General features: G+C 53.0%; 1 protein-coding gene across 8 annotated transcripts in view; it reads right to left on the bottom strand.

Annotated features, from left to right (window-relative positions):
- The window catches only part of Akt2 (AKT serine/threonine kinase 2), a 47,638-nt gene extending 29,650 nt beyond the window's left edge, over positions 1-17,988 (bottom strand). The window contains exons 1-3 of one of the 8 annotated variants that reach the window (XM_060366514.1): positions 17,837-17,974; positions 4,219-4,396; positions 1,024-1,154 (exon numbers count right to left, since the gene is read on the bottom strand). In XM_060366514.1, coding sequence (XP_060222497.1) covers positions 1,024-1,069 — 46 coding nt within the window. In that variant the 5' untranslated portion in view covers positions 1,070-1,154; positions 4,219-4,396; positions 17,837-17,974. Of the gene's footprint in view, positions 1-1,023; positions 1,155-1,905; positions 2,057-3,887; positions 4,186-4,218; positions 4,397-16,916; positions 17,361-17,836 lie in introns of those variants that run through there. The other 7 variants (XM_060366515.1, XM_060366513.1, XM_021650609.2 and 4 more) reach the window with 7 other exon arrangements.
- Positions 17,989-28,000: the final 10,012 nt, after the last annotated feature.

Below are 28,000 nucleotides of genomic sequence, written 5' to 3'. Positions count from 1 at the left end.
GGCCACCACTGGATACGAAGGTCAGCCTGGACACCTAACCTCCTCCAGGATGTTACACGTCACCATAAAGATGAGGCCCCTGCCTGGCCAGCTCACCACTGTGTCCCTAGGATCTAGAGCGGCTTCCAGCACACAGGAGCTGTTCCGTGAATTACGCAGTGGGCGAATGGAGGTGTCTGTGAACCAGCTACGGCAGGCCTGGTACCTTCTTCCCCAGGAGAAGGTCACTGAAGGCCAGCAGTGACAAAGTCGGCTCTCAGCACGTGCTGCTTCCTTATCACCTCCCAGGCTCACGCGGCACAGGACCCTGTGCTCTCAAGGTCTAGTCTCCTCTCTATCGACAGCCTCTCCGGGGCCTCAGCTTCCCATCACACACTGAGTCCCGCCTGGCTCTCAGCATCCCAGGCTTCTGGCCACCTGTGAGGAACTGTGGCTGGGGAGGCTGTTTCTGCTCTGCCCAGCTTCCGCCGCACCCCGCTCCAGCTGCAATGTTCTGAGAAACACCGGGCACAACAGGTTCAGAGCTTTCTCCCTTTCTGCTCCCCCACCGGGACACCTTTTCCAGGCGGTTCTGGTAGCTCTGGCACCTGCCACCTCTTTCTCCAGGCTCTGCTCACTGTCGCCTCCTCACAGTGCCTCGGTGTGAGCCTGTCTGTGCCAGGCCCTTGGCCCTGACTCACACGGCACTTCTTGCTACCTAACACTGTGTGTGTTTATTTGCTGTGTTACCACTCCCAGTGGAACACGGCCTCCTAGTCCCAGAACCTCACAACCAATGACTATTTGATAAATAAATTGGCTATCGCCTGGCTCTGTTACTTGAGTTTTATGTGACTTCTCTCTAGGCCTCAGCTGCTTCACCTATAAGATGTGGGCATGAATGAGATCACCAACAAAGACAGAGAGCCTGAAACTCTCCCTGGGCTCAGTTGGGGTAATGGTTCCTCGAGCTGGGCTCCAGGGGCTGGAGGAGAGCAGGACGTAGGAGGGAGACACGGTCGCTCGGCGGCAGCGAGCCCTTACCACGCTTGTGAAGCCAGCCTTCCTTGATGACAGACACCTCATTCATGGTGGCAGCGTTGACACGCTGTCACCTAGCTTGGGACAGCTCAGGGCAGCAGGACATGCAGGAGGTACCTCGGACACAGTACAGTCTACAAGAAACAAGAGAGACGCTGTGATGGGGAGAGATGCACCGGCCCCTCCTGGGCTCTGAGTCCCTCTGCCTCTGTAGCTGGCCGAACCATGGGTATAGCCAGGGAGCTGCGGGAAGCTCTTCCCTTGGGGCCCAGCCCTGAGGAAGAAACACGGGGTCCCCAAAGAGCCGAATGTGCACAAGCTCTGCACCAAAGCTCCTCTTCCCTTCTCGCCTACGGCTGGACAGGAAGAGAGCAAGGTAGCCACAGCCCCACCTCCTGCCTCGCCCCAACGCCCCAGCACTGAGGTAACCCAGGGTGAATCAGACAGCCCTGGGCACCCAGGGTGTGCTCAAAGCCACCAGCATCTGCCTGCCCCCAAGACAGACAGACTCATGCACACACTCGTTTCTTTCCAACTCAACACGCCACCCTAAGCAAACTAAGTACTGTCTCCCTCCCAAGTACAGGGAGACCCGCCTCATCGCCCCCAACTTCAGGTTCCTCTGTGTTCCCACCAGACGGATAAGGAAAATGCAAGTCTCAGAAGCTCTGGCATCCTGAGGGAGCCTACTGCACACACACTTGTCTGGGACTGAGAGGCCAGTCCTGGGAATTGACCAAGGTTCTGGTCCCTTCTCTAAGACCTCTGCATCTGTCCTCAGGGACTAACAGCCAACAGACTAACAGACGCCGAAGCTGCCTCTGAGTTTCAGATTCCCTGAGAAGAGGGGAGGGCATTAGCAGGCGGCCACCAGCTGGCCCTTACCTGGAAGCCTGGGCCTGGACAGGGGCCATGGAGCCCACAGTGCCTTGTGCCTGCCTCTCCCAGCCCAGGGTTATTTGCGGACAGCAGGTCAGGAGCTACAGAGGCCCCTGGAGAAGTAGCAGTTGGCTCTAGGGACACCATGGGCATCAGCTTTCTCTCGTGCCCCAGGGGAGCTGGTGGGCTGGACACAGTACTGCCTGGCATGTGACAGTGGCAGGCTGCCCAGGCACTGGGCGAAAGGAAGGGAGGTAAGTGGGGGGAGGTAAGTGGGAGGAAGCAAAGGAAAGGCAGGGTGGCCAAAGACAGGGAGGATAGAAGGGTGCGAAATCACAGGCTGGGCTCCGGGCTGCAGAGACAGTGAAGGAGTGTGGGGCCAGAACAACAAGGGGCCTTCCTCCTCCCCCGCCCACAGACCCCAAACACACCAGAGCTCGGCGGCCCTCAGCCCCAAAATCCCATCTATGTCAACCTCCCCACTCTCTCTCTAATGCTGGCTGGTAGGATCCTCTTCCACATCTTCCTGGGGTCTTACCTCCCTGCCCCAATTCAGTGGCCAAAGGGACCCTTAAAAATGACTCAGGGTTAAGCCAAGTATGGTGGCATATGCCTTTAATCCCAATACACAGGAGGCAAAGGCAGGCAGATTTCTGTAAGTTGGAGGCCAGACTGGTCCACAGAATGAGTTCCAGGACAGCCAAACAAAGATTCCGTCCTTCCTCAGCTCAAAATCCTCCACGGCCCCCATGTCCTTGGCAAAAAATGCCAAGTCCTCAGCTTGGCACACCAGGCTGTACAGACCTGCTTCTACTGTCTCATTCGGACAGCTGTCTGCCCACCCACCCTGCTCACTCTCCCTGCTCAGCCCGGAGTCCTGCAGGCCTGGCTCCTCCCCACTCAGGCTCTTCCTATTCCTTAGCCTCAGTCTCAACCCTCCATCCACATCTGACCTTGTCTTTCCGTGTGCAAACCCTTGACAGCTCCCCAGTGTGCTTAGAAAACAGAACAAAGTCCTCCCTATACCAACGGGACCACGTGAGTGCTTCCTGAACCAAGAAAGCAAGGGCACACCATCTGGACAGTGGCTGCTCGGCCCTCCCCCTCGGCTCACGCCTTCTAGAGCCTCTCCCCCTGGGGGCCTCAGGGGAGTGGTGCACTCTCGGATCTTCTCAAGCTGTGCTGGGGGCAGTTGGAGGCCTTCTGGGCAACTGCCCCACACCCACCAACACTACTGAAGTGGACAGCTCGCAACGACATCGCCAAGCAATCAATGGGCCGAGCTGTAGGAACACCTGAACTCAGCCCATCCTACCAACCTCCCGAGGGTGCCTAGGCGCCAGATATAGACACAGTGAAGGGCCTTGCAAAACTCACATAATGAAGAGGGAAGACAGATACACACACACACACACACACACACACACACACACACCCCATAGAACCATGTCAGGGCTGGAGAGGTGCTGAGCGGAAAATGAGGAGGAAATAGCACGGAATGAAGCTGTGTGGCTGCACAGTGACGGGTGCATGTGAACAAAGCTCAGTAACGGAGGGAGCACACGGAAAGAGTTTCAGGCAGGAAAATGGAAAATCGCTATGGCAGGGGCAGAGTGCAAAGGAAGCCAGAGAGGCTGCTCAGGCCCAGGGTCGAAGCCCCCAAACCGAAAGACTAAAGTGTCCCTGGCTATGGGTCAGTCCTGAATACTTCCTAGTGAGCTGGGAAGAGAAGTAAGATCCCAAAGCAATGTCGCCTCTTGAAGCCTCTGAGACCCAGTAGCCACAGTGCACCTAGCGTGAGCCTCTGTGGTGCCTCAAGCACAGCTCTGCCCACAGTTGCTGTTGTTAAGAGCTACATGGAGGCAGCCAGGTGCGCCAGGAATGGTCAGGGTTTCAGAGTCTGAGGGCCACTGCCAACCCAGTACCCGACCAGAGGACTATAACATGCCCAAGTGAGGGCAGAGGCTCGGCAAAGGGCAGCCGTTTACCTTGGGTCTCCCAGCTGAATGGTAGGGGCCCTGGCCACAGCTCCACACGCCAGAGACACTTTACACAGTCTCGGTTCAGCAACTGAGAAGTCAGCAGCAGCTCAGGCAGGCAAGAGCAGGGGGAGGAATTGGAAGATCCCCTGCGTCCTGCCTGGCTCTAGCTGTCCTCCCACTAAGGGTGGCGCCTCAGCCGAGGTGTCTGTGACGCAGTGCTGCGGTGATGAAATTCCAGGCGGCACAGCCAAGCGGATGGCCTGCTCACTGAGGGCACTCAGAGGGGGACAGGGACGCGCCTGTGGAACCCGAGCACATGGAAACCCGTCCTGCTTGCCTTTCTGCACACACCAGCAGGGAGCCTCTGTGTGTCTGTCACACGCTAGCTGCTGCTTCCCACAGCGTCCACGTATGCGTGTGTAGAGGGCCAGAGCTGAGACCGCAGCTGGTGACTAAATGCGAGCCGCCTAGGAGGCCAGGTGAACAGAACAAGGGGTCCTCACAGGAAGGGATGCCTAAACAAGAAACACACAGAGCTTATTAGTTATGAGGCGACAGAGATTAATGATGCCACCTGCCAGGGAGGGCTAAGACTCAAAAACTCACAATGCTACGTGTGGCCTACTGCAGGAATGTAAAGTGGTGAGGCCTTCATGAAAATTATAGGAATGATTAGAACTCAGGATTTGGCTAGCCAAACCCAGTGCTCCCCAGTAACCAGCCCTTGCTGTGGTATTTCTGTGGCAGACGTCCCTTTGAGTGCGTGGATGTTTTCCACACCATGGACTTTTACCAAAATGCTCTTGTGAGCAGTAAAGCAGCTGACAGTGGATGCCAGCTGCTGAGAAACAGGTCCCCCTGCCTGGTCCTCAAGCCCCACGGCAGACCCTGCCTGTCAATGACAGGCTTTTGTCTCTGAATTTTCTTTCTGAGCAGTTCCTCTTCTAAGAGGGAAAGCCTGGTTCAGCAGTAGGGGACAGGCTATGGGGCAAAATGGGGTGGGGCTTTCACCGGCCCCTTCCTCAGCAGAACTCAGGTCAGGAAGGAGCTCCCCGCCGATGCTGCCACTGGGAAGTGCGGATCCTCGCCACCCTCCTGCCTCTCAGGGCCCATCTGTGAGTCTGGCAGGGAAACCAGGCCACTGAGGGGGTGAGAGGCCACAGCCAGCTGCCGAGGGGAACTGAGCTTGTTTTGAGCTGTTTCTGGTACCAAGCCTCACTCTACATATGTTCATTTCATGGTCTTCCAGAAATGGGAATTCAGGCTGGAGTCTTGTGCATACTAGGCAAGCATGAGCCCGAAACCCTCTCTTTAACCTAGAGGCATGGTCCCAAGTTACCTACACTGGCTGAGAACTTACTCTATAGCCCAAGAGTGTTTGAATTTGCAACCCACTTGGCTCTGCATCTTGAGGAGCTGGGATTACAGGTCTGTGGAATTACAGCCATGACACACTTTTGTCAAGCGCCCACCATGTGCCCAAGACAGGAAGGCCATGGGGATCCAGGGATACCTGGGACAGGCAAGACCCTGCTCTTCCCTCACTAAGGTAAGGCATCTGGAAGGCTTCTCAAAGTGGCACGAGCACAGCCTAGCCTGTGACCTGTGCTTCTCTTCCTTTAAGGAGCAGGAGTTTTAGTGGTCTCAGAAGCCAAGCACCGCTGGAACGGAAGGCCTCTGGGGAAGTAAGAGGGATGGTGCAGGCCTCACACTGCTTGGGCTCAGGATGGAAGGGCTCTGGCTTCAGTGACTACACGTCCCGGAGTGGAAAAAGGTGTGGACAGTGCTGCGATCTATGTAACCTCACATCCTAAGCTCAGGAACCTTGTTTTGTGAAGCTTCGCTTGTTCTCTAGGCTGTGTCCAGCTACACAAGGTGGACCCTCTTCTCCTTCTCTGCCCATGAACTCTGCCAGTTCAGGTCCTTAGTGTCATCATTAATTACCTCTCTTATCTGAACCCCGAGCTGTGATAGTTGGCTTCCAAGGGGGCCTCTGAATACCACTGAGAATAGTACATGAGCTAGACAGATGGAAATACGTCTTGAAGACAACTGCGTGTATGCGCACATTCACGTGTGTGGTTGTGTGCAGGTTTATGTGCATACTATATGGAGAGGCCAGAGGACAACCTTGGTGCAATCTTCAGGCACCGTCCCCCTGTCTCTTAAGACACTCTCTCACTGGACTGGAGTTTACTGAGCACAGTAAGCCCCAAGGATCTGCCCGTCTCTAGCCCCCAAGCCCAGCTTTTTCACAGGTCTGGGGACGGAGTTCAGGTCCTTGTATTTTACCAATTGAACCATATACCCAGCCCCAAAGACAAGTTAAAATGATGCTACTAGATTCTTCTGTTTGATATAAAAGACTGGTCTACGACAGCTATGCGCTCAGCAGTGTTTTGTTTTGTGTGTGTGTGTGTGTTTGTTTTTTGAAACAGGGCCTTACACGTTGCCCAGGCCGGGCTCCACTCCCTATGTAGTCCAGACTGGCCCAAACCTCAGGGCAGTTCGCCTGCCTTAGCCTTCCAGATGTTGGGGTCACAGGTGTGTGTGACCACAGTTGGCTCTCAGCCACTGCTTAGACAGAATAAATCTCACCAGCTGTGGTCAGAGCCCCTTTGGTCATCTCCAGTCATCTCTCCTCCCTGCCCAGAGCTGACCACACATGTGATTTCACTCCTATGGCCAAGATACAGCAGAGCTGTTATTGAAAGCTAGGTCCTCAGGACTTTGGGGGTCAGGCCTTCCTAGAGGGGAGGCTGAAGCAAGTGCCTTTCTGAGGAAGTGGGAGACTCCTGCTTTGGCAGTTCAGAAACCCAAGTTGGGCTCTTCTGCACTGTCTTAACTCCCAAACTGGAACTCTTTCATATGACAATTTCCTGTGATGGACTTTCTCGAATGCAGCAGAAGCAGAAAGGGTAAAGTACAGCCATGTGTTCACAGGGAGCACTATCAGCTCGCATGCGTGCGCACTCCTGCCTTCAGTCCTTTCTGGAGCTGGCCTGTCCTGGCAGTTACTCCTTGTTCATTTCTTTTTCTGGGTCTCCTATCCTTTGTGTCTTCTGTGTTTCAGGTCATGGCCCTTTGTGTTTGGACATTTTCACTAGTTTATTTATCCATCCTGTTGTGGATGGGTGCCAGAAAGGTACTAATTTCCATCTTACCTACTAAGATGGCTTAGTGGGTAACGAGACTCACCACCAACCCAGACAACCTGAGTCCATTCCCAGGCCCACACGGCAGAGACAACCAAACCCCACAAGCTGTCTTCTGAAATTCCTGTGCAGAGCATGGTGCCTGTATGTATGCATGAGCTTGTACACACACACACACACACACACACACACACGCACACACGCACACTCACGAAATACTGTGTCAAAGTCATAATCCCAGATTTCATAAGGCTACAGCCAGTGAGTGGATCACAAGCCCAGGGCCTTCCCAAGCTACAGAGAGTGCAAAGCCTGTCTTGAACTTAGTGAGACTCGTCTCAAAATGAAAACTAGCAGGAGGGTTAAGGGAAATGGCTCAGTGGGAGCATGCTTAACTAGCATGTGGGGCCCTGGATTCCATCCCAGCACAAGAAGAAGTGGGGGGGGGGGGGGAAAGACTGCTGCACAGTATTTAGGACTTGATCTCGCTGTTAGATAGTCCAGACTGCCTTCAACATCGTAACTTCGAGCAGGGCTTTTAGAAGAGTAACACAGGGTCAGTGTGGATCTCCCGTCCCGAGATTCAGCACATGAGGAGATGGCTGCCTCAGTGTCACACACAGAAGGAATCAGAAGGAACGGGCTAACAAGAGTTCCGGGTGTGGCCTCAGGGCGGCCTCAGGATCCAAACTGCACACTTCCTAAAGCAGCAGCTGCTGGTCAGGTGGCATCATTCCCTCTGGTGGGTGGAGACAGAGGGTATTTCTGAACATGTAAATTTTTACCTACCCCACCTCCTTGGTGAGATGGTGGCATTTAAAAAGACTTAACTTTCTTCTCCACCACACATCCCCCACCCTCCCATCTGTCTCCTGAAGAAGGTAGGGCTGAAGGGAAGATGAAGGTGTGGGCAGCTGCCAGAGACCGGGACAAGAATAAGCGCAGAACAGATCTCCTTGTCTTCTCCACCACCCCAACACACACACCTTCCCCTCATTGCACCCCCAGAAATCCTGTCAAGTATCCCACTCTGCCTAGCCATGTTCTCCAAACAAACCAAGAGCAGCAGCCACGCTCAGTGGGCTTCTCCAAGCACAGCTGACCGTACCCAGGGCCTCTCCCAGGCACACATGGAACATGCCCAAGGCCCTCCAGAGGCTGTCAGAGACAGAGACACCTGCTGCAGCCCTTCCTCTCAACTGCAGCCTCAGCAGACCAACACACGCAGCCATCCTCCTCCGGGATCCTTGACGGATCCGCTCTTACCCAGGACCTCTGCACACGCTGCGTTCCCTGGCGAGGGCGGGCGCTGCTCACGGCGCTTCCTTAGCCCTGTGCTGTGCTCCCCACCAAAGGTGCTGCTCACCGCGCTTCCTTAGCCTCGCGCTCCATGCTTCAGGGAAACATTTCCTGACTGTCTTCTCCCAGGACAAGGACACTTGATACTCAGAGCTCAGCTTGCCCCTCCCCTCACAAAATGGACCTCTTCTTGTCTCTGGCAATGTGGCCGCCTTTGCTAGCCCAGGAGCTCCAAAGGTAGGAACAGAGTCTGCCCTGGTCCCCCTACTGTTTCTAGCCCTAAACATCACAGGGCAAGCCCTAAAACTTTAAGTAATTCCAGGAGGGCTAACAATTAGAAACACAGCTTTTGTGCTCCAGACCCCCCAGAGAAGGTAAAACCAGATACTCCACTTTCACTGGATCCCTAAATATGGTGTCCACTGTGTCAGCGCTGGCACCAGGGATGCAACAGATGACCAAGGATGACCAAACAGAACCCTGCTGTGGGAGGAGAGGGTAAAATATATACGTGAATTCCATAGCACATTCAAGGTACCCAGTACCATGGAGAAAGGCAGCTTACATAAGCCCAAGGCGAGGTCACAGAAAAAAAGCCCATGAAGAGCTCAGCAAAACTGTGAACTAAACAAGCCCCACAGAAAGCTGGTCCCGTTCTTCACAGGACCTAAGGCTCTGCAGTGAGAAAAGAACCAGTGGGCCAGGCCCTGTATCTCTGGAGGCTCAGGTTCTCCCTGTGGGCCTAAAACAGCGGGGTGGGAGCTGCGCACGAACCATTCCGCCTCTCGTGCAGGAGCGCAGGTTCTCCGTGAGCAGCTGTATCACAGCCTTCCTGACACTCACACCGTGTGCCTCACGCGGGGGCCACAGAACCATACCTGATAGAAATAAGGTAAGTATTGAGAGGAGCCGACAGCTAGAGAGCTAAAGCACATACAGTCCAAGGGACTGCACTTCTGCCATTGGACCCCTAAGCTCACAACTCCCCCTGCCTTTGCTCCCAGAAAACAGAGCCATCACCCTTCTCACACTGCTCCCTACCATGTGCAAGCCATTCCTCATGGCCTCAGACACCTTGCAGAACCAGCTTGCTCGTATGTACACGCGTGCACACCCACGCTCGCTCTCTAACTGGCTGACAGCTTCATTGTCAGCACTCCTCCCTGTGTCTCCTAAAGCAGGGCCTGTGCTCAGAGGGTGCCCAGGAACACACAGGCAGGGCCTTGCTTACCACGCAGGCATCTGGGGAGGGCTCCCCAAGTGCAGGCACAAGCTAACGGAAGTCCTGCTGGACAAATGTACCACCTTCCCCAGCACACGGATAAGCAGGGTGAGGCCAGAGCCTAAACTGGGAACACAAGTCACAAGGGACAATGTACTGAATCAGTGCAGGAAATTTCTGTCCCTGTGGAGAACAAGCCAAGCCAACCTTTGATCGGCAGAACTGTGGACACCGGGCACCTCGGCTGCCAGAGTACGAAGAACCACGTTTCCCCTTTTACTTAACCTCGATCACTTAGCGTACAACAGAGCACACACCTAGTAGCCACCAGGCTGCAGGTGCAGCGCCCTACACCCCTGACATGTGACTCCTGGAGTCTGATGGAGGAGGAGGATGGCCAGGCCTCTGTGGCTGAGAGGGCATCAGGGCACCTGACCAGAAGCCACATCCATGCCCATCCCTGCCTGGAAACAGCCATGCTAGGCGGCAGCCCAGTGATATGGAGTCCTGCTCTTCCCCTCTTACAGGGAGCTGCCTAGGGCTCCTCTGGACAAATGCTCCCTTCTCTGCAAAATAGAACTAAGGGCCAATAGGACTAAGAATGTGCTTATGTTACCTCAAAAGACAATTTTTTAGACTGAGTATGATAGTGGTCAAGAGACTGAAGAAGCAGGGGGAGCTCTGTGAGTTCAAGGCCAGCCTGGTCTCAGGGAGTTTCATGCTAGCCAGGCATAGTCAGTGAGACCCTGTCTTGAAAGAGAGAGACAGGGAGAAGATAATTTTTTTTATACCCCTGCGCTGCCACGGCAATCCAGTGATATGCTTAGGGTACAGCTGTGAATGTGACAAGCCTGGGGCAGGGGGAATGCCAACTGTTACACAGAGGCAAACTCTGAAATCCAGGACCACCTGGAACCCTAGTGAGGGTCAAGGAAATGACTTAACAACATAGTGAGCGGGGTCAGGATGAACTCATAAAGGCGATTTACAGCATGTCTATATTAAGTTTTTTCTTTGGTTTTTCAAGATACCAGTTTCTCTGTATAGCCCTGGCTATCCTGGAACTCACGTTATAGAGAAGGCTGGCTCGAACTCACAGAGATCCCCTTGCCTCTGCCTCCCAAGTGTCAGGATTAAAGGCATATGCCACCATGCCCAGCAAAGGTTTTGAAAATAAAATCCTATCCAAATGGAAAGCATAGCTGAAGAACAGAGACTACTCCAGGATCCACTCCAAGGCCTCTGCATATCAGTTTGAAAAGCTGGGCCCTAAGAGAGCCTATCAATAAAGCAAATTACGCTTGGCTCCATGCTTACCATTCAGGCCACTACTGGAATCCCACTCAGCCTCTCCTCACAGAGCCACACCCACCTGCTTTCCTGGCCGTCCTCCTCAACCAGGAGTTCCTGCCATCTATCCCTGACCACTCCCTCAGGTCCAGGAGTTCCTGCCATCTATCCCTGACCACTCCCTCAGGTCCAGGAGTTCCTGCCATCTATCCCTGACCACTCCCTCAGGTCCAGCCACTGTGGCCAACTCTGTTGGGCTCCCAACCTTAACCAGCCCACCCTCCTGACTTCCATTACAGCCTGCCTGCTCTCTCCTCAAGAGCTTCCCAAGCCCCACCATTCCACTGTTCCCTTCCCAGGCCACTCCCATGGGCAAACAGGCTTTCTCTGCCCCTCTGCTTAGACTGGGTGCTAGCCTGGGCAACCAGAACCGCACATGGCATAAAAAGGACTCAATAGGGGCTGGAGAGATGGCTCAAGAGGTTAAGAGCCCTGCCTGCTCTTCCAGAGGTCCTGAGTTCAATTCCCAGCAACCACATGGTGGCTCATAACCATCTATAATGGGATCTGGTGGCCTCTTCTGGCCTAAAGGCAAAACATTATACAAAAAAAATAAAAAAAATAAAAATAAAAAAAAGACTCAATAAAAGCCAACCAGGCAATGTGGTGCACACCTTTAATCCCAGCACTCAGGAGCAGAGGCAGGTGGATATCTATGAGTCAGGGGCCAGCCTGGTGCACAGTGAGTTCTAAGACAGCCAGGCCTACATAATGAGATCCTGCCTCAAATATATTAGACAGATAGATAGTAGATAGACAATTCAAAATAACCTGTTTTTAAATTGTTTCTTTCAGGTATGATGGTATCAAACTGTAACACCAAAATTTGGAAGACAGAGACAGGTCCATTAACAAAAGTTCATGACCAGCCAGGGCTATACTGTCTGAGAAAAAAAAAACAATACCTCACATAGCCAGGCATAATGGGTATATGCCTATAGTCTCAGCAAGAGGATCATGATGAATTTCTGGAAAGCCTGAGCTACAGAGCAAGGTCCTGCCTCAACAAACAGGGCTGAGAAATGCTCAGAGGGTGAAAGCACCTGCTCTGCAGAAACAAGGGCCGCGGTCTGAGCCTGCAGCCACCACCGAAAAGGCCAGGCAGCGGGGCTGGAGAGAAGGCTTGGCAGGAAAGAGCACTAGCTGCTCTCGCGAAGGTTCCCAGCACCCATACGGCCATTCACAACCCTCTGTGGCTCCAGTCCCAGGGGATCTGGCCCCTTTCCTGGCCTCCAAGGGTTCCAGGCACACATACGGTACACAGCCTTACATGCAGGCAAAACACTCATACGTAAAATTTCAAGCTTGCGGCCCCAGCATTTTGGGGTAGAGACAAGAAGATCTTGTCTAGCTGAAACAGTAATCTTCAGGTTCGGTGACAGACCTTGTCTCAAAGCAGGAAGGCAACAAATCGCATGGGCATGCTTACCTGTAAACTCAAGCGAACACATTAATACAACCCAAATAAGCAAAACGTGCTATGATCATCGTGTGCCTCGGTGTCTTATCCACACCTGGAGGTGAGAGCCCCGCCCACACACCAGGATGTCATGCATCGGTACAGTGCTGGAGCACAGGGCACAGGAGCACAGCGCAAGCCAGCATCATAGCCCATCAGAACCCACACCCCCGACACGTCAACCCTGAACCCACTCCTCCAGTCCAGAAACTTGGGCTGCCTACTCCAGAGTCCTTCTCTGCTCTCAGCTGCCACGAAGCACGGCGGCAGCAGCTATCAATCAAGAACCTTCTCCACAGGCTGGCGCTTTCTTACACACCAGCTTCCTGAAGCCTCCCATGACCCTGCAGGAAAGGAACATTTCCACATCTGACTGAACAAACTTCACCTCCGAGGATGGACCCAGGTGCTCAGGGCTCCACAGCAACCTCAAAAGTCAGGGCTTTCCCTCCAGCACCCCAGGCTCAGCCGCTAGCAGAGACGGAGGAGCCCGAGGGCAGGTCTGCAAAGGAACAGTGGCAGCTGCCCCGCTGCATTCGGGAGGGCCAGCAAGGTGGCAAACGGACAAAAGGCTTGGTATTCTGGCCTCACCCTCAGAAACAACATCTGCAGACGAGCTTCCCAGCGAGGGCAGCTGGACTCCAGGAGCTCGCCGAAGGGACCTCTGACACGGAGTCTCTCTGGGGCCAGCTCAGCTTGCTGCTGTTGCCCAGCCGTGGGTGCAGAGCTGGCAGTGGGTCCTGCCCCAAAGGACCCGGCTAAGATCCCACCCTGCAGCCCTCCCACACTGGCGTCCTCCCTCCCTCTTGGTCCTGCTCCTGGGCTGTCTCCCCCGACTGGGCCTCTCGTTGCTTGGCTGGCTGTCCAGAAGAGTCTGCCACGGAACCACCCCGCCATGCAGCCCGGAGGCCTGGTGGCTGAGGGCCTTCTGCACAGCTCCGGGAAGCTAGAGAGGCCCAGAGAAGGGCGCCCCCGGGTTCGCCAGAGGCCTGACTGAGATCAGCCGCAGAAGGCACCTCTTTCCACCCCCCACCCCCGGGCTGTTTGTAGACCCTCAAGTTCACTCTGCTCTCTCCAGATCAAGCCTTGGACCATACCCACCAGGACTCCTACCAACAGCACTAAGCCTTCGGGGTGAGGCTCATGGGCCAGAGCCATCACCTACCTTTCACCTGACCTCCATGTGTCTTGCGCTTATAACACCAACCTTAACCTGCTCTGTTGTCACACTACTAGCTGGTCTCCATGTTCACCAGAAGGTGAGGCCAAGACCTGGTCCTTCCAACTTTGTAGCCAACTGGAGAAGCAGTGGGCAGACTGTGGCAAGGCCCCTTCCTGTCAGTGACAGCCATTCACACAGTTGCTTAGCAACAGCAGCCGGCCAGGCCGGTGGGAGATGCAGAGACAAGCCAGCCCATTGAGTCCCCACCTCAATCCCTAAATGTAACAGCCGTGGCCCTGGGGAACACAGTGTGAAACCACACAAGAGGGAGGCAACCAGCGGGTCTCCACTGAAGCAGTCTGTGAGGCGGTTATTCTCTCAAGGGGGAAGTGGGAGGCACGCGAAACAGTGCCCAGCCCCAGGCAGAAGCCTGAAAGCCTCCAGGGCCAAAGTCACCACCCAACTGAGTAAATCCTCAGACCAAATTCCTTCCTAGGCTGAGGAAGAGGCACACACCCCATTCCATGGCCACCAGTGCTCACCCAGTCCCGCAGGCCTCTCTCCCTGTGGTGCGACCCTGCATCCCCCAAACTCATCCTCCACATACCTCCTTACTGTGGTCTCCCTGCTGCTCCCAGGGTCCTCTTACGCACATGCTGTCCTGCCTTACCTAGTTCACAGTCCTTCCCTGCCACTACGCCCAAAGAGGGCCCTGGTGTCCCCATCACCTTACCCAGTCACCACCCAGCAGCTAACCACTCCTCACTTACCCTCCTGTCGTTCCCCCTCAGCTCCACAAGGGACTTCTGTTTGTACTCTGGGTCTCACTATTTTGCCCTGGTTAGTCTGGGGCAGACTACGTGGAGGAGGCTGGAACCCACAGAGTCCCACCAACATCTGCCTCCTGAGCGTTGGGACTGAAGACGCGCTGCACAGCATCTGACAGAATAGGGCTTTGTGGGTACCCCAGTATCTCCACCCGATGCCACACCCTGCTCACTCCCAGCCTTCCCACCACTCCATGGCTGTGGAAGGGATTCAGCAAAGGACACAAAGCAAAGGTAAGCACCAAACCTGGATCTGGGAAGGATCTAGAATTTGTACCATGGAAGGCAATAACTACGTGAGAGGAAGGAGGCCGTGAGGTCAGCCTACCTGACTACCCGCCACCTCGTCTCTCCATCTGGAAGGAGGCTAATGGCAGCCCCGCTTTCCCCGATGTCCTTAGAATCCTAAAGAGGGCACTGTCCTCCCTGGACTCGCGTGCTCAAAGCCACACAGCTAGTCCCTGGAAGGCTGGATCTGAACTCTGTGCTTAGAACAGCACCAGAGCCTTTTTGAAAATGTATTTATTAGTGTGTGCGGACATGCGCTGTGACGTGTGGCGGACAGAGGACAACTCTGTGGAGCTGGTTCTCGCCCTCCACCTTTCTGTGGGTTCTAAGGTTGAGCTCAGGTTGCAAGGCCTGCACAGCAAATGTCACTGCCCCTGAGCCACCTTGCCAGCCCAACAGAACTCTTTATAGAAGCTGGGGGCCAGGACACTGAGTGTCTGGATGGAGGCTGGACAGAGTTGGATCCCTAGACACCTGAGCAAAAAAAAGTAGGGGATGAACAAGGCAGGTGCCTCAGCTTCTGGCATCCACTGAGACTTCCAGCCTGTGGCACCATGGTAGAAGCTTTCTATCCATGAACTCAGTCCTCACGCCAGCTGGAGGTGAGTGCTTTTCGGAGTCTACGGCATGGAGGGGAACACTGTGGCCCCAATCACAGGGCCAGAAGAGCCCATCCTCATTCTGCTTTGAACACAGGTCCACAGCAGCTGACACCAAGTATAGGAGCATCCACATCACTCCAGTTTGGGGGAGAAAGCAGGTACCTCAGACAAGAGGTGAAAGAGACCCACTACAGCCTGGGACCTCTTGAGCAAGCAATATGGTACCAGGGCCTAAGTCATCTACATCTAAATCCCAGCCTGGCCTCTAAGAGGTCTGAGGCAGACCTGGAGGCAGGCACCTCCTCCTGCAGGTTTCAGTTTCTGACTTTACTAAAACAAACACACAAACAAACAAACAAACAAACAAACAAAATCCTACCTCACTCTAAGGGCTCTATAAAGAAGATGCAGCTGTAGGCACGCAACGGTAGTATCTGAGATGTAAATGAAGCCATGTGCGTGCGAAAGGCCTATCACATATCCAGCGTGACGGGAGTGCTCAATAGCACGTGCTGCGAAAGGCCTATCACATATCCAGCGTGATGGGAGTGCTCAATAGCACGTGCTGCGAAAGGCCTATCACATATCCAGCGTGATGGGAATGCTCAATAGCACGTGCTGCCCGCTACTGTTTGAAGTGGTGAGCCCCCGTGACTCAATTAAAAAAGAGAACATGACAGCAAGGTCTGCTACCCTGGAGGACAGGGTCCCCTGCCGTGTGTGGCGCACTGCACACACTGAGTAAAGGTCAGCCATCAATTTCACAGTCATTATCTTCACTGTTCCCTTAACTCTCCCCTAGCAACTACCCAGAGAGGACCAGAGAAGCACATCCCTACGGAAGGAAAACCCTAGAGAATCCCCACTGCTTCCAACCTCGCCTGGACCGTTCTTCTGGGAACCATGACCCATGGAAGCCAGCTGGCACAGACACCAAGGCTGTAGACCAATGGCTACTGTCTTTTCCCTTGGCCATATCACCAGGCTGGTCAGCTGGGTCGATCAGGAACTGCAGCCAATCCTCCAGGAAATCTAGACCTTGGGCAAAGGTTAGAGGGCAAGCCAAGGTCACAAGCTGGCCTCAGGAGCAAGGACACTGGTCACAAACACCTATCTACGGGGTTCTCTGCTTAGGGACCACATGAGAAATCAGCTCTGTGGGGAAACTACCAGCCCTAAGCACTATTAAGTAGCCATCCTCCGCAGGCCAGACCAAGCTGGGTGAACTCCCCTCCGAGTCCCCTTGGCTTCTGCAGAGAGCAACAGCTGGGAAAACATCACTCAACCCCACCAAGAGGCCAACGGCTATCACTCAACTAGCAGGAGCGTGGACAGGACCCTAGGCTGAGCTGGCAGCAGGGAAGCACAGGCAGCCACAGGGCCCAGGGACACCTTGTGGTCGGGGCCAGCAGAGGCCCTTCACGTCCATGCGGACCGCAGCAGGCATGCCTGAACTCTCAACTGCTGCTGCGGGAAGGGAAGCGCACACAGGCTGAAAATCAGCCTGATCTGAACTCTGGTTTTGTTTGTTTGTTTGTTTGTTTTTTAGCAAAGGTCTGTCACCAGGCCCCAAAAGGTCTCCAAGTGAGAGAAACAGGGCCCCCCAAATTCTGGGAATAAAGACATCCCTCGTCACCTTACTCTGGAGAAGAGCTGTCCCTCCAAACACACCTTCCTCCCAAATGGTGACAAGCAGGTCCGGAGGCACGGCTCCTTAAATCCAAGCCCGAGAGCCCCTCCCTTTCCTGATAGGGAGCCAGACCGGAGATCAGAAAACTTGAGTGACTTCGAAGACACATCTCCTCCCCCGAGGAGAGAAATGCCAAAGGACGCCCCACACACCTTGAAGAGAAATGACCTGAGGGGGTTCTGGAGGGGAGAGCAGACAACCCCGGGATAGAAAGCAGCCCAGGAACGAGCTTGTTCTCCCCAAAGTCAGAGAAGAGTTCAATAAAGGGTGAGCTGAGTGTAAACGCCCACCTCTGCATATTACAGGAAGCAGAGAGCGCTCCTCGCCCACTCGGCATCACACCCCTAAAAGTACGTCCCTTAACGCTCGCTCGGGCCTCCCAGCACTCTGCCTCAGAGAGGATAAACACTGCAGCCCTCCTCCCAACCCTGCTCTCCGTGCCTAGGTGGTACTACCTAAGTGGTACCACCCCGGCGGCCCCATCGCGGCCACCCTTGATACAGACCCCTCTCCAGAAGCTCCCAACCCTCCAAGTGCACTACAGGAAAGGGATCCAAAGCACCCGGGTGGCACAGCCCTCTACACTTGACGCGGCGCGCCGCCTCCAAGCTGGACAGGCTGGCACGGCACAGCAGGCGCTGCCTGCCCGACACCCCCGAGGGCAGCCCCCCGCCGCCGCGGCGGTGCGGACCGCCCCCTCCCCCCACCCCCCGTCCCGCCCGCCAGGTCCCCGAGCCCCGGGGCGGCCGCCCCCACTCAGTTCCGGAAAGGGGGGCAGCCAGCAGGCCCGCGGTCCCCGCCCGGCGGGCGCGGGTGGTACGGCCCAGCGCGGCCCCGCGGGGGGCCCGGACGCGACCATCGCGGAGGGGAGGGCGTGGGGGACACGCGCCGGCGCACTCACCTGTCACCGGCGGCCGCCCAGCCTCTCCGGCGGGGCTCTGCCCCCGCCCATCGCCGCTGCGCGCGGTCCCGCTCCCTGTGCTCACCGGCGGCGGCGGCGGCGCCTTCCCAGAGCCAGGCCCAACGGCTCGCGCGGCACGGCCCCCCCCGCCCCCTCCCCCCGGCCCGCTCGCCGCCCCCTCCCACCCGCCGGCCGGAAGTGCCGCCTCCTCCAGCCACGAACCGGAACTGACGTACAGACCGGGGGCAGGGCCTCACCCAGCCTCAGGCCGCAAGCGCAGGGAGGGGAGGAGGCGGGCCCGGGGCAGCGCGCCTGCGCACACTAGGCGGCACCTGGCCGGCGGCCTCCAAGAGCCCCGTTAGCGGTGGAGGGAGGCTGTCACGCATGCGCAGTCGGACGCCAATAAGTTGGCTTTCCCCGAAGGCCCAGGGGATTATTTCCCGGCAGTCCAAGGGCTTTATTTACATACGCTTTGATCTTGTTTTACTCTCGTTTAGGCTCCTCGTTTCTGGACCGACGGTTCTCGACCTGGGGCTCTAGCGACCCTCTCACCGGGATCGCATATCAAACGTGCTGCCTATCAGAGACTTACATTAGGATTCCTAACAGTAGCAAAGTTAGTTATGAAGCAGCAACGAAGTAGTCTTACGGAAGGGGGTCGACACGTGAGAACTGTATTAAAGGTCCCGGCAATAGGAAGGGTGAAGACCATAGTCCTAGACTCTTATTTTTGGTTTTTCCAGACGGGGTTTCACAGTGTAGCCCTAGCTGTCTTAGAACTGGCTGGGTTCGAACTCAGGGATCCGCCTTCCACTGCCAGCTGTGATTAAAGGTGTACACCACCATGCCTCGCCTGGTCCTCCTACCTCAGCAACTCGAGTACATCCAGTTTAAAAAACCAACTATATAGTGAGTTCCAGGACATCTAGCACTACACAGTGAAATCCTCTCAAAAAAAAAAAAGTTTTTTCCATGTTGAGAGCCTGTTGCAAAACCCGCCCCTCCCATTAAAAAGAACCAGCTACTTACCCAATAAGGAGATGTATTGCTTCTATTTAAGCTCTTGCCACAAGATGGCACCATATAAGCTGGTCATCCCTACTGCCACTGGCTGCCTCACAACTTTTTCCAAGGAAATTTAGGGGGCATTTGTAGTATTATTCTGAACATTTGCTGTAGGAAAGAAAGTCCTTTGTGACATGTAAATGATGTATGTGAAATGTGTATGGCATACTATCTCAAACACAAATAACACACATACACACACAGCTCTCTCTGTGATCTAGCTCAGTTGGTTACGGCTTGCCTAGCATTCACAAAGAACCTGGGTTCTATGCTCAGTACCACACAAACTGGGTTTGGTGGCCAAAGTTATAAACTCAGCACTTAGGAAAAGGAGGCAAGAAGACCAAAAAAGTTCAAGACCAGCCTGGGCTACACGGAGACTTGTCTCAATCAAAACAGAAACACTTCTAAAGGTCATCAAAGAAAGAAAACTGCTACGTAGGCATCAACTGACTTGCAAGTCCGTCAGCTTTTTGTCCAATTTGACAACACAAATGTAGCATGACACTGGCTAGAACCAAGCAAGTTTTGTGTTTCTACACACCCAGAATCCCAAAATTTGTAAAGTAGAGCAAAAGGATCAGAATTCAAGGCCAACTGTTCAGCAAGTTCTCAGGCTTACCTGCCCTACCTGCCTTACCTGTCTACTGAAGACAGGGAGGTCATCTACCAAGAACGAGCTGCTGGAATAAACTGTGCGCTTTAGTTGAGACATTGATACATTGTAACAAATATTGTAACAGTTGGTGGATACTAAAGATGTTAGCAAAGAAAAAGTGGGTGTGGCAGACACGGTAACTGTGTACTCTCCTAGCAACTTTTTGGTAACTCTGAAACTACTCAGCTGAGTATGGCCCCACAAAACTGTAACTCCAGGACTGGTAAAACAGAGACAGGTAAAACGCGTTCAAGGCCAGTCTGTATTTTGCACAGTAAGATCCCACTTCAAAAATACCAAAACTAAACAATAAAAGTAGGGGTTGCGGGGGATGGCTCAGGGGTTAAGAGTATTTACCGCTCTTGCAGAGGACCCAAGTCTGCTTCCCAGCACCCACGTGGCAGCTCACAACCATGTGTAATTCCAGCTCCAGAGTATAAGACACCCACATACCTTCCACGGGCACCCACACTTATGGACACACACGTGCATGTGATGAGTAATAAATCTCTAAATATAAAAATGAGGTATGGTAGAATATGCCTGTAACCCCGGCACGGGGCACAGGCGCGCACTCCGTACATACACCACACCCACACACATAAAAATAAACGAATTTTTTTGTTTTGTTTTTTTAAGACAGAGTTTCTCTGTGTAGCCTTGGACTCACTTTGTAGACTTGGCTAGTCTCAAACTCAAGAGACTCACCTGCCTCTGCCTCTCCAGTGCTGGCATGAAAGGTGTGCACCAGCTCTGCCTGACTAAATAATTAAAACTTAAACCGACAAATCAGAGCTGCCAATTCCGCAGGGGCAGGCTGACTGAGCAGTGGGCAGTTAAAGCAGGGTTAAAAGGCACACCAAGGTCAGTAGTGAAGATGAGCCAAGTCTGACAGATAAGAGGAAGGACAGGACTCCAAATGAAGGCAAAGCACATCTCAGCGGGCTCTGGCCAGCTCTCAAGCAGCCCCCGCCCACAGTGGGGCCTCAGACCAAGCAGCACTGCCCCTTCCCCATGAACTTCTCACCTTCATGGTATTTACATGCTTGTATGTTTTCTTGCATCCAATGCTAACAGACCGAATAGTGGATAGGAAGACTGCCACCCAGAGCGAGGAGAGAGAGAAACAGCGGGCCCAGACTTTGAAGGCCAGATACCCGAGGCGCGCTGGGCGGCCGCCGCTGTGCAGGCTTGGCCCTCTATTCTGAAGCACACTATTTCTGCCTACAACACACCTGACTGCCTGCTGGCTCCCTCTGTGGGAATTCTCCTGGAGGGGCACAGGAACCAAGACTGAAGCTGCTGTGGGCTTAGGAAGCAACAACTCTTCATCAACAACAGTGGGAACAGACACACACAAATAACAACAGACAAATATAACAGAAGCCGCGGCCTGCGACGCTGCCCTTCCCTGGCCCCTTGCCAGGCTTCAGGTCCAAAACAGAAAGCTGGGGTTGTAGTGCAGTGGGCACATCGCATGCCTACGTGTGCAAAGCCCCGGGCGTGACGCCCAGCGCCACAGAAACCAGGAGCCAGGCGTGAAAGCGCCATGCCTGTAATCCCCACCGCTCTGGAAGGGGAGAGGGTCAAAGAGGCCAAAGCCATTCTGTGCTTACATGGAAAGTTTGAGGTCTGGTAGTCTAGCCTTACTTACAAGGGTTCTCTGTGTAAGAGCTCTGGCTGTCCTGGATTCACTCTGTAGACCAGGCTGGCCTCAAACTCACAAAGAACTACCTATCTCTGCCTCCCAGAGTGCTGGGGTTAAAGGCTTGTAACAGCACCGCCCGTGTGACACCCTGTTTTTAGTTGAAAAAAAAGAAAAAAGGAAGAAAACTGTAATGGTGACACAGGGTAGGGGCTGAAAGATCCGGAAGATCAAACCCAGCGCTGCCACACACGGCGAGAGGCTTTGAGCAGCTCACACCTGACCCGGTGCCTCTGTAAGGGTGGTTTTCAGCCTTCCTGCTGCCGAGACCCTTTACTACAGCTCCTCCTGTGACACAGGGCCTCCAACCAGAAAATGCTTTCCTTGCTACTTCACAACTACAATTTGCTGTTAGGAATCACAATGTATCTTGTTCTCTGATGGTTTTAGGTGACCCCAGTGAAAGGGTCATTCAACCATCCCTTAGGGGTCATGACCCAGAGGTTGAGAACAACTGTTGTCCTCTTACCAAATACCTGCCGCTCTGTCCTAATGCTCATGCTGAAGTCATTCAAAACTTTTTGTATTGTTTTGCTTTTTTTTTTTTTTTTTAAAGACCTTCCCACTCTATGTAGGGCAGTCTGGCTACAAACCCAGGTCCCCCTGAAGTGACAGAACTTGCCTAGCACCAGGTGGCCTTTTGTGAATGTGAACATGTTTTTATAGCATTCCTATTACACACTTTTTAAAAAAAAAAACTACCTCAGAGCCAAGAAGTGGTGGCACACTTTTAATCCCAACACTTGGGAGACCAAGGCAGGTAGATCTCTGAGTTTGAAGCCAGCCTGGTCTACAGAGTAAGTTCCAGGACAGCCAAGGCTACACAGAGAAACCCTGTCTTGAAAAACAAAGAAAAGAGAGAGAGAGAGAGAGAGAGAGAGAGAGAAAGAAAGAAGACTACCTCAGATCCTGTTTGGTTTTTGTTGTTTTTGCAGTGCTGGGGATTGTACCTTGTGCCTGCTACACAACTCCCTACCACTGATACACACACACACACACACACACACACAGACTATTCTAGCTCTCACTACCGCTCTCTTTCTCTGTTTTATCTGTCTAGTAATTTCCACCCAATTAAGAGAAAGTAAACAAAACTCTTCTCAGGAAGTTCCTGAAACTGATAAAATTCAGAAGTCCTCTTGCCAGCAGTAAATAAGCAGTTAAAACTAATGAGAAGAGACAACAGCTGAGGTGTCTATTAGCACAGAGAACTCTAGAAAAGGGGACTGCATGAGTCATCACCCCTGTTGAGGTGTTTTCCGTGACAGAACTGCCTTTGGGTCACCCATGCTCTTATAAGAAACCCTAATGAACTTCTTGGTTCACTAACTTGGGTTTTGGTGGAATCATACTTCAGTCTTCTCTGGGACCCTATCTCCCTGGTAAAAGTGACGTAACACTTTTTTTTTTTTTTTTTTGGAAACAGGGTCTCACACTATAGCCCCATCTGGTCCCAAATTCGAAGCACTCCCAGTGTTTCCTAGGTGCTGGGGTTATAAGCATGAAATATCTCACCCAGTCGGGTTCTTTGAGACAAGGTCTCTCCAAGCTGGCCGCACTCAAGTTGAATAAAGGGCTGATGCTCAGTCAGGGAAAACACGTGTGAACCCTCTTACTGACAAATGTGCAAAGGGGTCCCCAAGAATCTGACACCAACAGTATCCAGCAGCCTTTGAAGTTCAAATTCAACTGACTCTCATACCAGTCTACCTCATGGGAAGGGAGGTCCAGTGCTGAGAAAACTGCCTGCCGTGCTCCAGGAACAACAGATGAAAACTAGATGGATGATGCTGGACATGATGGCATCCTAGGACTCAACAAAAATGAACAGGCCAGGCACGGTGGTAAACAGTTACAGCCACTGGAGAAGCTGAAGGGGACAGAAAGCTCAAGGTCAGTCTTAGCAATGGAGAGCTGGCCTCAAAATAAAAACTGACTCTTGACACTTGGACAGATGCCACCCTCCTCCCTCTGCTTGTGTCTTTGTCTTAACACTCGTGCTGAAGCCATTTAAACGTCTCTGTATTTTTAAGGCCTTCCCACTCGCTCTGTGTAAGGCAGTCTGCCCACAAACTCAGGGCGATCCTCCTGCAGGTGTGCACTAACCTGGCTTTAAAAGCTTTTCTTTCATGTACACGGAAGGGTGACTGTGAGGTGTGTGGGTCAATGTCGGCTTTCCTCAGGCGTCGTCCAACCGGGTTCTATTTCTGTAGATGTGGCACATGTATGTATGTGAGCGCACAGCATCTCCTTGCTTTGACACGGGACCTGGGGCTCACTGATCAGGCTAGGCTGGCTGCCTCTCCTTAGTGCTGGAATAACAAGCATACACCTTGCTGGCTTTTCATGTGGGTGCTGGGACTGGAACTCAGGTCCTCACGCTTAAACTGCAAGTGCTTTTCCAACTGAGCTATCTGTCCAGCAGCAAAAGCCTGTCTTCCTTTTCTTAACAGTAAAAAGAAGGAAAAAAAAAAGGTCATTCAAGATGGCCACACTGAGAAAGAACAAAGTACTGGGCAGAAATAATGACGCACACCTTTAGTCCCAGCACTTGGGATTAAAGCACAGAGGCAGTGCGACCAGAGGCCAGCCTGGTCTACAGGTTGAGTTCCAGGACAACCAGGGCCACACAGAGAAACCCTGCCTCAAAAAATCAAAATTAAAACTTTTCAAAGAAGAGAAAGAAACAAAGTGATGGAGTGACACCCCAAGTCCATCTTCCAGATCCTGAAACAGGGTGAAGTGTAGAGAGGCAAGAGCTCTGTGTAACTGGACAGTCGGGCCGAGGTGCCGCCCTGCACACCAGCACTGACCCACAGTCGTCTGAGCAGATGCTGTAAGGGGCTCTGTGGAGTTGTAAATATCTTTCAGGAAGAAATTTTCTTCATAAACTCCAACTTTGACTTAATAATGCCAGGCATAATGGCCTATAATTATCACATTCAGGAAGAGGCCTGCTTTCAGCTACATAGTGAGGTAAGGTTAGGGTACGCATGTGCAAGACTGTAGGATGCAGAGAAGAAAGGGTGGACGGACGGACGGACAAATATAAACAGAAGTGAAGAGCAGTAGAAGCAGGGGCTCTAGGCAGTCAGGGCTCAGAGCCCAGGCACGTGAAAGGACTAGGGAGTTTGGGATTACAGGAAGGGCTGTGGTCTGAGCCTAGAGCCTGGGGGTTGCTGCAGGAGTTTGAGCCAAAGGGCAGCCAGCTCCAAGCACTAAGCCTGGCTTGGGAGTCCCCAGCAGCCAGGAGGAGGAAGAGCAGGGAGTGCTCAGGGGTGCCCTGGGGATGGGACCACTGAGCTCCAAATCAACTCAAGCAATCGGAGCTTGAATCAGGGAGGTGAAGAAGCTGAGGATGAAGAGGACCCACAGATGAGTGTCTCCTTCCTACACTGCTGGTTCAGTGTTTCCTTCCTGACCAGGGCTGTGGACGGTGGAGGCTCAGGTCAGCGGCAGTGTCAGAAGGGGACCTGCACTGTCACTCGCACGGCTGTGGTTCAGTCACAGTGTTACCATACTCTGCAAATTTAACACCATGGCAGAGGATTTGCATGTACACAGTTTCTAGCCAGTCCTGAGGACTTCCCTGGCTTGAGATCAGCTCCTGTTCCGAAGGCAACAAATCAAAGCGATCCTCAGCTGAAGCAACAGACCAGCATTTCCCATGAGCTGGGACCACAAACCACAAAGCTTCCTCATCTCCGAGACACAGTGGCTCTAGCACCAAGTCCCAGGGCTGTTCTGCCGAGGCCAGGGGAGCATGGCATCACGGTAATCCTTGATGGAAGAGTGTGTGTTGGCCCAGCATCTATGAAGCCCTGCGCTCAAACCCTGCCACCACAGGAAGAAAAAACTTTAGGATGTTTTAAGCCGGGCACAGTGACATTCAGGGAGTGGAGGCAGGACGAACATGCCTTCAAGGCTAGCCTCAGCCAGCCAGCGTAACGGCTATTCTCGGTTGTCAGCTTGATTACGTCTGGACGGACACCTGTGAGGAAATGGTTCCATTTGCTTGCTTGCTGGCTGGCTTTATCTTTTTTTTTTTTTCTTTTTAGAGACAGGGTTTCTCTGTGTAGCCCAGGCTGGCCTAGAACTCACAAAGATCTGCCTGTCTTCTCATCCCAAGTGCTGATATTAAAGGCATGTACCACGACCACCTATCCAAGGGATTTTTTTTTTCCTTAATTAAATCATTTGAAGTGGGAAGACCAACTTTTAGTCCAGATCTTTTGAGGTGGGAAGATCCAGCTTTAATCTGGAACATGCCTTCCTGCTGGCAGCCAAGAAAAAAGGACGTGGAAGAGAGCCTGATCTCTTTGCCTGCTTGCTGTCCCTCTCCTGGCAAGCCCATTCCTTCACTGGCATTAGAGCCAACTTCTTTGGGATTCCGATGTATAATGAAGACCAGCTGAGACATCCAGCCTTGTGGACTGAACAACTGCTGCATTCTTGGACCTTCTCTTGGGCAGCCATTGTTGGACTAGCAGGACCACAATCTGTAAGCTATCCTTATGTACATATATTCATTCTATTAGTTCTGAATCCTGACTAATATACTTACATAGTGACTTTGAGGCCGACTCGGCTTCAAAAAACCCAGGTTTTTTTTTTTTTTTTTTTTTTTTTAAAGAGGGGCTGGAGAGATGGCTCAGAGGTTAAGAGCACTGACTGCTCTTCCAGAGGTCCTGAGTTCACTCCCAACACCCACATGATAGCTCACAACCATCTGTGCGATCTGGTGCCCTCTTCTGGCGTGGAGGTGTACGCGCAGGCAGAACCCTGTATACGTAGTGAATAAAGGAAGAGGACCCCTGAGATGGCCCAGTGGGTAAGGGTGGTTTCGTAGAGGACCCTGCATCAGGTGGCTCACAGCTGGCAGTCACTGTAGCCCCAGGGGACCCGGTGCTCTTCTGGCCTCTGCAGACAGTGCAGTCATATACACAAGCAGTCCCACATGTAAACACCTACACACATACATAATTAAAAAACTCATTCTGGAGCCCACACCCGGCCCAGGATGGATGGCCAGGAGGAGCCAGAGGCAGAACAGGTCAGGGATCCAAGACAGAACCAAACATGGCAGGCAGGGGGAAAAAAAAAAGCCAGTGAAATGATTTCTAATTGATTTTCTGCTGTACCCACAGATCAGTGCCTATCCCAACTGTCACCAGAGGCTGGGAGCAAATGCCGAGGCCCACAGCCAAATATGAGGCTGAGCCAGGGAATCCCTGCAGAAGAGAGGAAGGAGGGAGCCAGAGGAAGAGGACACCGTGAGAACACAGGCCACAAAATCAACTAAGCAAAGACAGGAGGACAAACACCTGTACAAAATCAACTAAGCAGGGCTCAGAGACTGGAGGACAAACACCTGTATGGGTCTGCATCAGGTTCTCTGCATACATGAGTTATGGGGGCAGAGCCTGGCACTCTTGTGGGAGTCCTAACAGTGGAGGGGGGGGGCTGACTCTTTGCCTGCACTTGGGACCTATTTCCTCCTCCTGGGTTGCCTTGATATGAGGATTTGTTCGCCTTATTGTAATTTGTTATGACATGTTTGGTTGATATCCTGGGAGGTAGATCTGGGGGAGGGGAAGGGCTGGAAATAGTGGAGGGAGGGGAAACTGAGGTTGGAATGTAAAGGATGAGAATAAAAAAAAAAAAAGGCTCCTCTAAGTCCTCCTTCTTTTCAACTTTTACATTAAGTAATTTGTTTATATGTGATGGGTGTTTTTTTGACACAAATGTCTATATGCCTTGTATATGCCTGGTATTCTCAGAAGCCAGAAGAGGGCACCAGATCCCCTGGAACAAAGTTAGGAATAATTACGAGCCACTGTGTGGGTACTGGGAAATAAACCTAGATCCTCTGGGAGAGCAGCCAGCAGTTACGCTAGCCCCTTGTCTTTCGTGTTTTTCCCCCACATTGAGTTATTTATTTTTTATTTGTGTAGCCCTTCCTGGCCATTGTCCCACCTTTATCTGTGTCTGTACTTCTGTCAGAATGTTTTCTTGAGCTCTAAAAAAATAAAATACATAAGATGCCTTTTTTTTGGGGGGGGGTTCAAAACAGGGTTTCTCTGTGTAGTCCCTGTCCCAGACTCACTTTGTAGACCAGGCTAGCCTTGAACACATAGGAGATCCAACTGCCTCTACCTCCCCAGTGCTGTGGTTACAGGCGTGTGCCACCGCGCCCAGCTATAATCGCCTTATTTCCAATTCATCCAATGGTGTCACCTCAAAATCCTCACCATACAACACCCCCCCTCCCACCCCCGCCGCCCTGGTTCTGCAGGCAGCACCAAGTCAAGACAGCTGAAGCGCTGTTAGTGGCTAGCTCACGCCTCTAACTGCAGAGGAAGAGGCAAGAGAATCCCAACCTTGAGGGTGACCTGTGCTACCCAGTGATGCGCTGTGAGGAAGAACGAAAGAGAAGCCACTGCTGGAGTGTCACGTAAAGCCCTGGGCCCAAGGCGCTTGCATCACACAAACCCTGACGTACTGGCAAAGACCTAGAGTGTCAGAAATCTGAAGGCAGGTTTGAGGATTAGAAACTCAAAGCAGGGGCGGGGGAGATGGCTCGGCATCTCTAAGAGCACCTGTTGCTCTTACAAAGGACTTGAGCCTGGTTCCCAGCACCCACACCGGGGCTCACAGTGATCCTGAAGTCCAGTCTCAGGCAGCCATCTTCTTCCAAGTCTCCAAGGGCATAAGGCCTTGTATGTTCCTGATACAT

The sequence above is a fragment of the Meriones unguiculatus genome, chromosome 14, assembly GCF_030254825.1.
Source record: "Meriones unguiculatus strain TT.TT164.6M chromosome 14, Bangor_MerUng_6.1, whole genome shotgun sequence".
NCBI classification, from domain to species: Eukaryota; Metazoa; Chordata; class Mammalia; order Rodentia; family Muridae; genus Meriones; species Meriones unguiculatus.
This window is presented reverse-complemented; position numbering and strand designations above follow the sequence as displayed.